This window comes from Meleagris gallopavo, chromosome 8 (genome assembly GCF_000146605.3).
Source record: "Meleagris gallopavo isolate NT-WF06-2002-E0010 breed Aviagen turkey brand Nicholas breeding stock chromosome 8, Turkey_5.1, whole genome shotgun sequence".
In the NCBI taxonomy this organism is placed as follows: Eukaryota; Metazoa; Chordata; class Aves; order Galliformes; family Phasianidae; genus Meleagris; species Meleagris gallopavo.
This window is the reverse complement of record NC_015018.2, coordinates 20,262,198-20,276,167: the sequence shown is the minus strand read 5'-3', so window position 1 is coordinate 20,276,167 and position 13,970 is coordinate 20,262,198. Positions and strand designations below refer to the sequence as shown.

The window sequence follows — 13,970 nt, the reverse complement described above, 5'->3', positions numbered from 1 at the left end:
GGCCTTTTGCATTTGTTTAAAAATGTAACATGAAAATGTAGTGCTTAGGGTGACTAAGGAAAAAAAAAGCTTGATCTCAATTATGCCATTTCTCCTCGGGGGAATTTCAGACTCCTTCCTTCTCTCCTGCATTTTTCTTTTCCAAGTTATTTTTTCCATACTGAGATATTTTGTACATTGGTTTCCTGGTAGAATCCATCCTGGTGGTTTTAGGCTGCAGAAGAGAGCTATTTGACTACTATTGCAACCAGAACCTGCCTCAGAGCGATCAAAAATGATGAAGTCCACATGAAAGAGAATTTGGCTAGATACTGTGACCAGGCAGTCATTCAATAGAATCACTAGCATTTTCTTTTCTAGTTGGACTGTGAAGTGATACTGGGAACTCATTTTTCAGTCTGCTTAGGAATCTTTTAGGCATTATCCAATGCAAAATTTCAGTATGGCTACATAAAATTACTTAGTCTAACTTAATTTTAGTTAAATATCCATTTAAATTAAAAATATATGATCTGTAAGAAAATTCACAATCAGGACTCATATTTTCTTCCCCATACTGACACTTTAGACACTACAAGTAGTGAAAATGCATGCCAGCCCTCCTGAGTGAGCCACGATGCGTAAGCTGCTCAGTGACTCAGTCTGATATAAACAGTGTAATATACTTGGATGCTTAACTACTATACCATATATCACAGTAATATCTATCATCCACAAAAATGACAAAGATGCATGCTCCTGAGAGTGTACAACTCAGTGTTCTTATTTAGGAAACTGTGCAGTCAGTCATCAAGCTCAATGTGCTAGTTCCACAAAACACAAAGCTTTCTCCTGAAGAGGATCTGCATCTCCTCTCCACCTTTGCCCTGTCCCTGAATTAGAAAAGTAATGATTCATCTTCAACTATTAAGAAGTTAAGTAGAGCACCTCCTTTCTCTTTAATATCATCTTTTCAGACATTAAGATTTAAAGCCCATGATCACAAGTATGGCTCTATTAACATTAGCTGCCCAATATATTCAAACATTGAAGTCAGTTACCTCTATACCACCAGAGAAGAGAACACCCAAGATGTACCCATGAAAAGTCTAAAGGTACTAAGCTGAATTAGGCTGCAATTCTAAAAGAAATAGCATTTGTTGTTGAAGGCAACGTGAAAGCTGGTAGAGAGGAATCCTGCAAAGCCACCTCAGAATGCAATTTGCCCTGCCTAGGTTTGATTGCACAAAAATAACTATATTTTGCCTCATCAGATTCTTGTTTACTCTCAGAAACAGAAACAGCAAATGGCACTGCTCTAGGGACAGACTTTCTCTTACATGAAGCAGCTTCTTGAATGCTCTTTGAGACTGCTATGCCAGTTATCAGACAGATATTTTACAATCATTATCACTTCACCACCAAGACTCATGAAGCACGGGATAGGAATTAGCATGAAGGTCTTTAAAAAGGTCTTAAACACAATTCATTGAAAATATAAAAGCAACTTTTACACTAAAAATAATCTTAAATAGGAAATTAGTATGTGCTGCATGTTGCTACCACACACGTTGTGAATTGCATTGCTTTGGGATCATGCTTTCCTGCTGTGGGAAGGCACAGGGCCTCCAAATTATGTACACAGCCTGAGAAATCAGTGGCTAAAGGACTGATCTTGTGTACTTCTGTGTGGGAACATACACAAATAAAGTTTTAAAAAGAACTTTCGTTGCTACTTGCCATACAATGCGTTTCTGGCTAAGGAACTTAAGCTCCCATTCTAGAAAATGTTATAATCTCCAGCTTCAGCTTGTAAGATATGAAAACTGGCCAGGCACTCTGTGCTGTACTCAGTAGCATGATATTAGATCATTTAGACCTAACTGAGAAAAATAAAAATTAAAAAAAAAAAAAAAATACAACACAGAAAGATGGGTTGGAAGCCATCCACAGTTCCAACCCCCTGCTGTTGGCTGGGTGCCACCCATCAGATCAGGGCCTGGAGCCCCGATCCAATACAGCCATGAGCACCTCCAGGGATGGGCATCCACAGCTTCTCTCAAATACTGAAACTAGCTTCTGTACAACATATCACTGCACTCAGACAAATCAGGTGCCCATTTCTGAATCTAGCTGATGAAGTTAGAATTATGGCACCATACTTTATCCTTGTAACTATTCATTGCTGCTGTTGTGGAAACTACCATCTCTACTGCACTGGCAGTGGAATTAACCATGCAAAGGGATCTCAGTCACACAACAAAGGTCAGACAACTGCCAGTGACAGCGTTCCCAACTAGTTTACCCTGGAGACCATCAGGAATGCTCAAACAAGTCTGCCGCACCAGTGATTTTAAACGAAAGCAATCACTTCCCAGTGTTGCTTTACGCAAGTTTCTATATAGCATTCTTTTCTTCCTGAGATCTTGCTCATCTCTGTGTGCCCTGTAAGCAGTAGGTACAATGTGTCTATTTTTAATCAAATAAATAACTGAAAAACAAGGAAAATACAAGAGGATAGGACTGTTGTATCACACGTCTTAATCAACCATGTCAGTGCACTCCTCCATTCCAAATGCATCCTGTTTTCAAGTTCTGTACCACCTCATTTTCTTGCTCTACAACATTTTTCCTCTTACAAGGAAAGAAACAGAAAAAATTCAGTAATTTTTTTCCTTGTAAAAATGTCATACATGTTTCAGTGAGTGCTGGAAAAATCATAGTTATCACAGAGAAAAATAAATCAGTAAAAGCTTTTTTTTCCCCCCTAAGGGAGTTGTTTTAAAGTTAGCGATGTATTGAAAAAAACTAAAATGAGAATGTTTTTGAAACAGTTGACACCATCTGTTTAATAAAAGAAGTAGGAAAAAAATTGACTGTAGTTAGCATAAACATTGCTTAACTCAGCAGACCACTAAGTAAATCAGAAAGCCTTAATATTTTAATCAAATACAAATCGAATTATCTGGATTTTGCCAGAGTGAAATAAACTGCCATGGAAATACGTAACTACATTTGATAACTTACTTATGTGCATATTTAATTATTTCTCAACATCTCACAGGTACTCAGAAAATACTTAATCACAAGCCCCATTCAGTTCCCAAAATTCTGTGGTGAAAGCCAAGTAAACACATTACAAACCGGGCATCTGCTTACTGAGACCAACACATGGCATTTATACATTTTGCCAGTTCTGTTACTAACGCATCCAAACAGGTGCCAAAGGAAATAATTCAAAGACTTTTCAGACAGCGGTAATGAATTGGCCTTATTCAGAAGCAAAGCATTAAATTCACCTCATGGATGACACCGACATAAAAACACAGTGCTAAGCTTTACAATGCATAGGAGAGGTAAAAAGAAATGTTGTTGAGGCAATAATGCAGATGCTCACAACTAGAAATAGCAGCCTCTTACCCACATTGTCAGCTGTTATCAACTTCTCTTGCCCAAGTGCAATAATCTATGCTTTCAGGGACAAAACAGCTGGGTACCACCAGTGTTCTCTTGGCAATCTGAATGCCGAACTCATTGGTGTTTCCTGTAAGGGCTGTTTTTGATCTTCCAGATAATTTTGGTTTTGTTGTGGTAATAACCAAAATTTAACCACTGATCAAGCCAGATCTCTTTCTCAAACACATACTCAGTGTCATCATGTCAGGTAAGATTCAGGATAGGTAGCAAAGACCTAGAATACCTGCAAAACAGGAAAACCTGCAAAACAGGAAAACCTGCATGGCATAGTACACAGCACGCCCTAGCAGTACAATACAGACACAGCCTTGTTGATCTGTAGTCCTCCCAGGTCCAAAATCAGATTGCAATAAGCCTTGTGTAACTCACCATGCTGGAGACTGCAGTTCAGTTATGTCACACAAAACTGGTCTTTGTTCACCAGGCCCTGCACTTAGTTGATGTGTTTAAGCAAAGACAGTGGCTGTACAGGGCCAGTAGCATCACCATTCTCAGGATACCAAAATCCAGGAAAACATTCTATGTTCAAGCTCAGCACTGTGGGAACGTTTCTGGACCTCAGCCCTGAAAGCAGCTTATGTGACACTGCACCTAAGCTAATCAACCACACCAGCTAATAAATTAGCTAATATGGCTTGCCAGATCAAGACTGCATATCTGCAGTCTGACTTACCCACCAAACTAACCAGATAAAGCACCAGATAAAGGGAGGAGGGGAAAAAAGTCATTAGACCATAGTTTTATTTTAATCTTTCAGATTTCATGCCTGATCAGCTTAGTCATGGCTAATAGCTCCTGCAGTCTTTTGTTCCTAGTCTTAAGGATATCAAGACAGTCCTCCTAACATAAAGCAACTATATGGAATTCATCTACTGCATCAGTGTTGTACACATGTCACAAATTCATTCAATTATGAATAAGGCACAGCATTTTTCTTGAGCAATTAACATAGATGCAGAAAGTCTATATCAGTATGCTCAGAACTGTTAGGGGTGATATCACCTGCATGTAGAAGGTAATAATCCCTGATGAAACTGCCCCAGTGTGAAACTCAGCTGACTATGCTGACCCAACGGTATGATTCTGTCTGCTTCAAGCCTGTAACTGAATGCTTATCAAAGCAAACAAAAAACAAATTTCATTCTAAGTCTAGGCATAGTCATTTGGCCTGACCTACAGAAATAAAGGGGTAATAAAAAAGCCTGTCCATCAAAAGGACACTAAAGTCCATCTGGAGGCGACAGCCTCTTTTCAGAAAGAGCAGGGTTCAATATTACTGCCAGTCAGGCACGTTCAAGTAGGTGGGAGAAGCCTCAGAGATCAGTTTTATTAATGTGTGAACAAAGATTAGCCTCCACATCATCCCACTGCAATCCCACAGTCCAGACATCCTCTTTTTTTCATTATTATTTTTATTTTGGACAGATTTTCTATCTGAAATAATCATACTGAAATTGTCAGAAATTCTAAAGGTTATAATGTGACATGGAAGGAAAGAGGTAGGAAAAAAGAGAGAAAACATCTGAAATCATGACTACTTGGCAGCTGGATGTCACTGAATGTTGTGCAAAAGCATAACTTCAAGCATCTCTTTCCATTTCATTGATTTTTTTTTTTTTTAAATAAGTGCCAGATAATAAATGAGAACAGCCTAAAATAAAACAAGCTTAAAGAAATAAATACTATGTTTTAATTCTAAAGGAGCCTCTATGGAAAAACAGAAATACAGGCATTTTATTGCAGTGCTTCTTTCAATGATTCCATAATAACCTTGCAAGAGGAGTATTCTTTATCTTTAAAATAGATGCAAAAGATTTGAAAAAAATACAACGTGTTCAAACTTGGCTTCTGACTCCTGGTCTTTTACACAGATACCAATACAGAATCGCAGAAAGTTATGTTCATTCGACCAACCAAGCTTAGTACAACTCTTGGAAGAATCTCAAAGACAGGAATGCAGGATGCATAATGCTGCAGTCCTGATTGATAACTAAGAAGTTAGTTATAAATAAATCTGGAACAGTTGGGATTGACTGTTGTTTAGCACTTTCAGACAGGCATTCAGGGCAACTGGCAGGGGCTTTGAAAGCCGTTTCCTATATTAGAATCACGACAAAAATAGAAGCGAGCCTGCATTCCCTTGTCTTCTGCTAAAATAGATCTTACTCAAAAACATTTTCACAGGTTTGTTGAGGCATAACTAGTCCAGTGTCAGATACAGAACAAACTCAACAATAATTGGAAGTCCCATGTTGATCTGCCTTAAATAGTTACTGAATTAATGAGAACAAAACTATAGCGGAGAGGTCCAAGAGATATTAGGGACAAGGAGAAACTTGCTTTATCACTGTTCTTTAAACTTTTCAGTGAAAGTGCAAAAAAAAAAAAAAAACATATTTTACTAACTGTTCTTAAGAACATGTGCTTTATTTATGTATTTAATTCAGAAACAGATGTTGCATAAAAACTCCTGACATTAAGGCCGAGTTGTGAGAATGGGACAGGAAAGACAGAACATGTATGTTTTGTTCTGTTTTAAAGCAAGTGCCCCAAATGCTGTTTACAGAACAAGCCTTTGTCACAGAGCTATCTTGCCTCCAGCACTCAAGATTCCACAAAAACTGTTCATTCACTTGTCTGTTACAGTAAAAAATGTATCTATGGAAATGTTGCAGGATTAGCTAGTTCAGTGACTGAGTAGCCTGCTCTTCTGCCAAAATAATCAGTGGCCATAACGAGCAATTAAGAACTTCGAGATCCAGTGAGAATAGAAAATCTTAATGTATAGAGCAGAAATTTTGTGCCTAACCTTATGCTGCAGTTTTAGATCATGCATGAACTCCCAAACCACACGCAAGAGGCAAGTGTGACTGAGCATAGACTATATGGTGTAAAAATAAAATCACAGCAGAAGATACAGTAGAGAGCAATTGAGTTTAACCAAGCAACTCTCCCAGACAGTTTTTTCATAAACCCTAAATAAGTATTTTGCTGATGGGTGTGAAATAGCCCCACCTGCTTAACTCTAAGCCACTCTGAAACAAATCAGTTCCGGCCTAGAAGCTCTGTGATCACAGTGCCTGACACCTGCCCAAGCTGCAGACTCCATCTCTTAGCAGAATTCATTGCAGTAGCTCAGCAGCAGCAAACCCTGCTGCAAACCTTTTGGTTCTGAGCAGGATCACAGCTTCCTGGGTCAGCACACACAGTGTAGGCTCATGCATCTTTGCAAAATACTGCACATACAGTTCACCAACGACTTCTGGCCATGACAAATCATATTCTATTATTCTTATGGTTTCAACAATAAACAAACCACAACATAATTAGAAATGGGAAATTTCAAAAACTTTCCTTCTAAACTAAGCCTAGTATAAATTAAACACTGAATTAAGGACTCCGTGCTTGTGAAATACAACAAAGCTACATTTCATTCACTGAATTGTTCTTTTTTTCCCATCATGGTAACTGCTGAAAATACACTTGTTGAAAGAGCAAATTCATCATTGATAATCAAATCCTTTCTTTTTAATAGATCGCGATATTGTAGACATGATTTCCTTTTACCAGAACAGCCTGCATAAATATATTTTAAGCTAATTACCTTTAGGTGGAAAATATGACTTGCTTTCAGCTTTGTGAGGCCAGTCCACCACAAGAGGTCCAAACCTACGAAAGCTGGCAGTGATCTCATCTACAAAAAACAAATGAGGCACCTTAGAGAAAGACTGAAGACTGACAGTGGCAAGGTAAGTAAGCATTTCTATTTTAAAAGTCTATTTTCTGTACCTATCAAGAACAACAAAAACTGCAATATTGTGCATTGATAATGCCTAAATGTTCTTTCAGTTCTGCAATATACATGGCTGCTTAAAAAAGGAATTTTGCATTCCACTAATACAAGTCTGCATTTAATCCTGCTGCAAACACGATCTATCAAAAGTGAATATGCTTCAGCTGTGGTCTATGTCTAATTATAGCCACAATGCAGGGTCAGATGCTGCCACATGGGGACTGATGGAGAAGCTACGTGTCTGCATGGCCACTCCTCGTAGCATGATTCAGAAGGCAGGCTGCATCAGGCCATGTTTCTGTGGGGACTTCACCTCCACAGTCCCCTTGGAAAATCTGCCCTGAATCACCACATTTTTGTGGGTTTTTTTTTGTTGTTGTTGTTTTGTTTTAAAGTATCAGTTTTAAAACGCCAGAAAGCAAACATCTGAAACTATCCCTGAAACTATCCTATAGAACAATTTTTATTTAAATAAATTCTTTTCTTTCCCCTCAAATTTGTTTAAGTTTTTAAAATATGTATAACTTTTCAATGCATTTATGCATTTTAAAGAAAGTAGTCATTTATAGTTATATCTAATGCAATGCTAAATAGATCAGAGCAACAACTCATCAGAAAGAAAGCTTGAAGAAAAAAAAGCAGTGGTTTTCCAAATTTTTGGTTGCTATTTGAGATGCATCCAGATTACCTGATCCCCACGAGCTGCATGTTAAATTTTTCAAGCAACAAGAGACAGAAAACACAGAACACATAAATCAGAAGCTGAAGGAAGATGATGTTACTAGAGTCAATCTCTCATGTATGAGGGTAATAGCTCCCAAGCAGACATGTTTCTTATTTCCTCTCAGGACAGGCTGGGCATGTATTTCAACTCTGAAGCGTCCTGGCAGTGGTCACATCAGTTGTACCTGCTGGCCTGCTGCTGCTTGCATTTGGGGACTCATATGATCCAGCTGTCCCTGTATCAACAGCTCTGCAACTGGTGATGTGATGTGGGAACTGTATTTGAGCTGTTTGTGAACCATTCATTGGCAACCCAGTTTATTTTTATTTCTTTTAACTGAAATTGCACCATAGTTTATTCTTTAGATTCAGTAGGTGATGAGATTCAAGGATTCCTCCCTTTAAGGCAGCCTTGAATGTCCTGTCTATGCCAACTGAAGCTACGTAGTGATGGATTCATGCTACAATATGAAAAATACACCCCAAATTGTAATGTTTTGGTTTCAGTCCAAATGTGCACGTGCACATGCACGCAGAGCTAATATGGACTGAGGGAAAAAAAAAAAAAAATCAACCATCCCTACTAAGCTGGTTACTGTTGCAACCATATTAAATGCTCTACTTTTGTGAATTGAACACTACATATATGCTGGATAGAAACCAATTTATTTTGATAAGTACTGCATTAACAAAGTCCATAAATCAACAGCTTCTTTTAAGAAGGGAAATTCTGCAGAGGATTGACCCACAGTACCCACTGTTTTTCCTTTTTCCAGCTCTCCTATTTTATATGTGTGGGAACACGCTGCTAGTGCAGATTAAAAGACCTGCTATGCAGGCATTTCTGTCTTCATCTCCTCTAATCTGCAATACAAAAGAATATCGTAGAAATTCTCAGGTGTTGTGGGGCAAAGTGAGGAGGATGTTTTAAATAACGCCACAAGCACTACAAGCGATATATCTGGAAAAATACATTTGTTTCCATGATAAAGTGTCATTTTCTAAGTAACTATATGAAAGCCAATTCCCATATCTCACCAATTTAACTTATTCACAGTACCTTCATCAATGTCAGGAGGAAGACCTCCAACAAACACCTTTCTAGAATAGCGTTCCACTCTTTCACCATTCTGACAGCGTGTTGGAGAGCTGAGACCCGATGATAAAGACTGATCACCGTGACTGTCGTCTAGGAAGCCATCTTCAAAAGGAAAGAGTGAAGACCGACCTGTAACAGATTTTGTAGTATCTATAGTTAAAGCTATTTCCTGGACAATTAAATATTTCAGTAAAAACTTGCAATTTCCTTTTCTAAAACACTGTTTTGCTTCTAAGAGAATTTCTATTGAGAAGTCTAGCTAAGCAATCAGTTATTCAGATGATTTTCATTGGTATCACTTCTATTTTTTCTAAGAGTAACATCATTACAGATTTGAAGACAATAAACTTAATTTAGTTTAAAGCAGAAACTCTTGTGAATGGATAAGCAAATGGAAACCAACAAGTTGTCCGCAGAAACTGTCATAGCTGCAGAAAGAACCTTTGAACTCTTCAAACCAATCCTTATTGATTTTAAAACTTTCATAGCAGATCCCAAATAAATGATTTAAAAACACAGATCACTTAAGCCATGGCACTGCGGGGCAGGATGGCCTCCTTCAGAATGCTTGACAGTATCATAACCTCAAGAGTGCATTGCTTCCTCCTTGAGTGATTGGAGGCACAGTCTGAGCAGGGGGCAAACAGCAAAATAAACACAGAAAAGCTCTGAGTAGTGGATGTTAAGTGCGTAGGTGAAGCAAACAGCTTAGCTACAAGATAAAAATCTTTAAAAGACGTATTAAATAAAACACAAACACTTGCACTCAAAAAAAGTTGTTAGCAACATCAGTGTCAAATTGTTACTCAGCATTAAAATATACTTTCAGTAAACGAATGAATAGAAAGCAACATAAATGACTTCTGCTCAGTTATTTGATGAACAGTGAATTATTGTGATCACCTGACTCAAATAACTTGATGCTATTATTACGAAAGTATACACATCTTATCTTAAGAACAGATTTATTAACCCAGAAAATAGAAGATATTCAAAATATATAAAAGCTGTACATAAGCATCACAGCGGAACATGGTAGATTTAGAATCTAATTTCTTATACTTGAGTTGAAAAATAAATCCTGTAAAGTGGAAAGATGTATAAATGGGAACCTCATCTCAACTCTGAAGAAACTACTTGTCCCCTCATATCATGTAGGATTGCACCTGGGGACAGAATTAAAATTAATTGATACAAACAGTTTATAGAGGAGTTAACTATAAATATAAATAGCAGGAAAAATAAATTACAAGGTAATTGATCACATGAAATTGCTTTCCAGCAAGACTCAAAGAAAAGGAAGCTACAGCACAGGGAAGTAAAGGGAGGAAAGACAGGGGCAAGGAGGAAAACAAAGACACGCAGACTGACATTAGTCAGAAAAAAATGTATATACTGAAATGATCAGTAATAGAGCCTTGAACAGTAAAGGCTCCATTACAAAAAGAAGCAGCAAACCTACATATAAGGAACAAGATAAATAACCAACAGAAAAGATGTTCTGACTACACAAAACATGAGCTTCAATTTTTATGTAGGAAGAACACATTGAACACAGAACATTGGCAAAGAACACAAATGCAAAAATCCACAGAAGTAAAAATCCTACTGTGCTTTTAAGCACCAATATAGAAACAGGGCAAATGTCACAAACAGAGAAGGATTTAGAGATGCTACTCTTAAAGTCTAGCACAGCTGGCTGTCAGAAATGGCAGCTTTAGAGCATAAGCCAGAAAGGACTTGATAAATATTCTGGTAATGTATGGAGAGGTCATACACATATATGAATATATGCATTTTAGCAGAAGAGAGAGCACGTGAATGAGAGTAATAATAGGTAGAAGTAGTAAACATGTAAGAACATCAAATTATTTACAGGTTAAATAATATTTTATTTCCCCCCACAAACATGCTTTCTTAAAAAAGATGGAAGTTTACACATCAAATGAATCAATATTTAGCTGTTCAACTGAAATGCAGGTCCATTGAGGAGGCTGAATGAGAGCTGATTTCTGATGGAAATCCAACAAAATGCATAGTGGCTTAAAAAGCAAGATGCCTCCTCTGATGGTCAGATGCTTGACAGTTCACAGACACTATACTCAGATTAAGTGAATACAAGAGATGATGACCTAGAGCTTTATAGTGAAGTATACAGTGTATAAAGCAAGTGTTTAATATAACAAAAGGCGCAGAGAAAATGGAGTAGGGAACAATTGCTCACTGTCTCTTCCAAGTGAGGGGAAACAAAGTAGGTTAAACTCAAGACTCAAAGAAAGCCAAACTATGGAACCCATTGCTACAGGCTTTTTGGGATGCTAAAAAGTTCCCATCATTTCTGAAAGAGGGAATGAGCAAGAACAGTAGAAAAACCCATCTTGGAGCATTAGCTATTGAAACATCATATCAGAAAACACCCAGGGCAAACCTTTATAGAGTATCATGGAAAAGCATTACTAAGTGCCCTGTTTTTATACGCCTGCAGCCCTTCCCTGGCACCTCTGAGTTGTCAAGGCAAGAGGAAAGACTTTCAATAGCTACTCTTACAACCATATCTGGAAAAAGTAAAATAAAATTTGAAAACCAGATACAGATCTTGTTTTCAGGATACACAACTCAGCAACCTGAAGTGTGGGAAAAAAAAAAAAAGCTCAGTTTAATTCACAAAAGAAACAAAGGATCAAGTAGAAAGCTGATAGGTTGCACCAACCCCCAATATATTTCTGACAACACTCTTCCCACTGAAGATGCTTAGTCACAGTGACAGAGTGAAAGACTAATTAAAAGACTCCAGTGTAATAAACATGAAATGAGTCCTTGCAGAGACTTGCCTCTGAGTTCTCTGCATATCATTACTGCAATGCAAATGGTAAAAACAATGAATATGAGAACATTTGATAAACAACACATCTTTTTTAAGCAGACAACTTAAGAATTGTGTTGTTCTTCAGGTTAAGAAAGCTCAAAACAACATTATGCAATTCAATATACTGAAAAAGCAGGGATATCACAGAGGTTAATACTGTATGAGTAGGGCATGTCACAAACCCCTAGCACTGATGACAAGAGATGCACACACACACACCCCCACACACAGACACACCTACTAGTTACCATAGAAAAGACAAATTCTCAGAGGTAACAATTATTCTGGAGGGAAGCATGCATTTTAGTCAAGTAAAACAATCCTGAAAGTCCAGCGCATCCAGAACCTGTTTGCCTTGTTTTGTCATCACCACAATTTTTACAAAGAAGCCTACACTGAATTTTACAGCCTATCTTGTACGCATCACGATTACAATTGCCACATCACTTACATTTTGCTTCTACAAGTCAACACAAGTTACTGGAAGTTAATAGTGCCCAGATGATTTCCACGTCCCTACTTTGCTGCCATTTAATCAATCTGGAGACACGTGGCACCATCTTATGTTCACATGCATACAGAGCTTATGATATTTTACATTTCAAGTACCATGAGAGCAAAGAGACCAAAGAGAAATATTAACGTGCTTTAGACACCTGATAACAATAGACTGTTCACTGGAAGTAGGGAAAAATAGCAAGGTAAGTTCATGGATAAAATCTAAGTTTAAAAAAATACAATTCTCTGTTTACCTTTACCTATAAATTAAAAGCTAAACACCATCAGCTTTGAATCAAATCAGCTCAAATTTTATGTTAGAAACGGTATCAGTCCAGCCTATTATGTTAACCACACAAGTGCAAACTACAAGTTACTTAGAGGCTATTGGGTAGCTCGTATGAATAGGTTTGTTCCCAAATTCTACACTGTGAAAAGGAGGAGATCTTCCAAGCAGCGTCACATGCATGGCTGCCATAGAACATACATTAAAAAAAAGAGATCAAATGAAATGTAATGCCAAAGTACCCCAAACAGATGGCACTGTCCAATTCTAGCTGTTAAATGCCACAATCTTCACCATTATTTTCTCAGTTAAAAAGTCAGTGTCAACTACAGCACTAGAAAAATCTTTTTTGGTAACCAGCATGTTTGCTCTTGTCCACATTCATTAATCTCTCAGAATTAACACAAATTCAGCACTGTACAACATCTGTATAATGCTTTCAGCGTGTTTTGTACTTTTGTAAGAGTTGCTTAAATTATGAAATACAGTTAAAACATCCTCAAATGTTGTTGTTGTTTTTTTTAAATTTATTTCCTCTCTTGATTATCAGTATCCACCACTGAGGACAGTTATTAGTATTGGTATTCACAATGTTCTACCTAGGGTAAACTGATGCAGTTCCCAAGTGCAATCTTCAACAAAAGAAGTTTCATCCAAGAAAAAAAAGTATGCTTGAGGTAATTCAATAAGTTTGCTAAACATTACACTTCTACAAAAAACATCTGAAAACAATCTTTCTGCAACACCATACATTTAAAATCACAAATACGTGTCATGAAAAAGAATATTAACATATACCCATTCTCCAGTTCAGCAGTAACAGCAACATACTGAGTTACCTGCTCAAATCATTGCTGCTTTAAGTTGTTATAAAAAGGGAGATGTTTCGCAAATGAAGAATATAAAATTGATTTAGAAGAAGCAATTGATCAACCAAACACTGTTAAAATTGGTAACATTATCTTATCATAAGAGATCTAAATATTTATATCTCCCACTATTCAGCAAACAAAACATTTAGTAAATACTTTTACCTCTTCTCCGCCCATAGCTCCTGGCTGCATGTAAACACAGAAGAAAATTGTCGGTACAGCTGTCATTAGATTTAGCTCCAAAAGCAAAGAAAACGTAGCTTCTAAGTCTTCTTTTCCCCTCCCACCACAAAGAAGGAAAAGGCATTGAAAAGTGTGCAAAATGAAATTCAAACAACCCAAGACAAGAGAAAAAGTTTGAAGATGACACAGCCAGG

At 37.4% G+C, this 13,970-nt stretch overlaps 1 protein-coding gene across 4 annotated transcripts in view; it reads right to left on the bottom strand.

Moving 5' to 3' along the window:
- CPEB3 (cytoplasmic polyadenylation element binding protein 3) overlaps window positions 1–13,970 on the bottom strand; it is a 77,585-nt gene that overhangs the window by 18,051 nt on the left and 45,564 nt on the right. For all 4 annotated transcript variants that reach the window (XM_010714564.3, XM_019617679.2, XM_019617680.2 and 1 more), the window contains exons 5-6: window positions 9,033–9,200; window positions 7,061–7,150 (exon numbers count right to left, since the gene is read on the bottom strand). In XM_010714564.3, coding sequence (XP_010712866.1) covers window positions 7,061–7,150; window positions 9,033–9,200 — 258 coding nt within the window. The remainder of the gene's footprint in view (window positions 1–7,060; window positions 7,151–9,032; window positions 9,201–13,970) is intronic.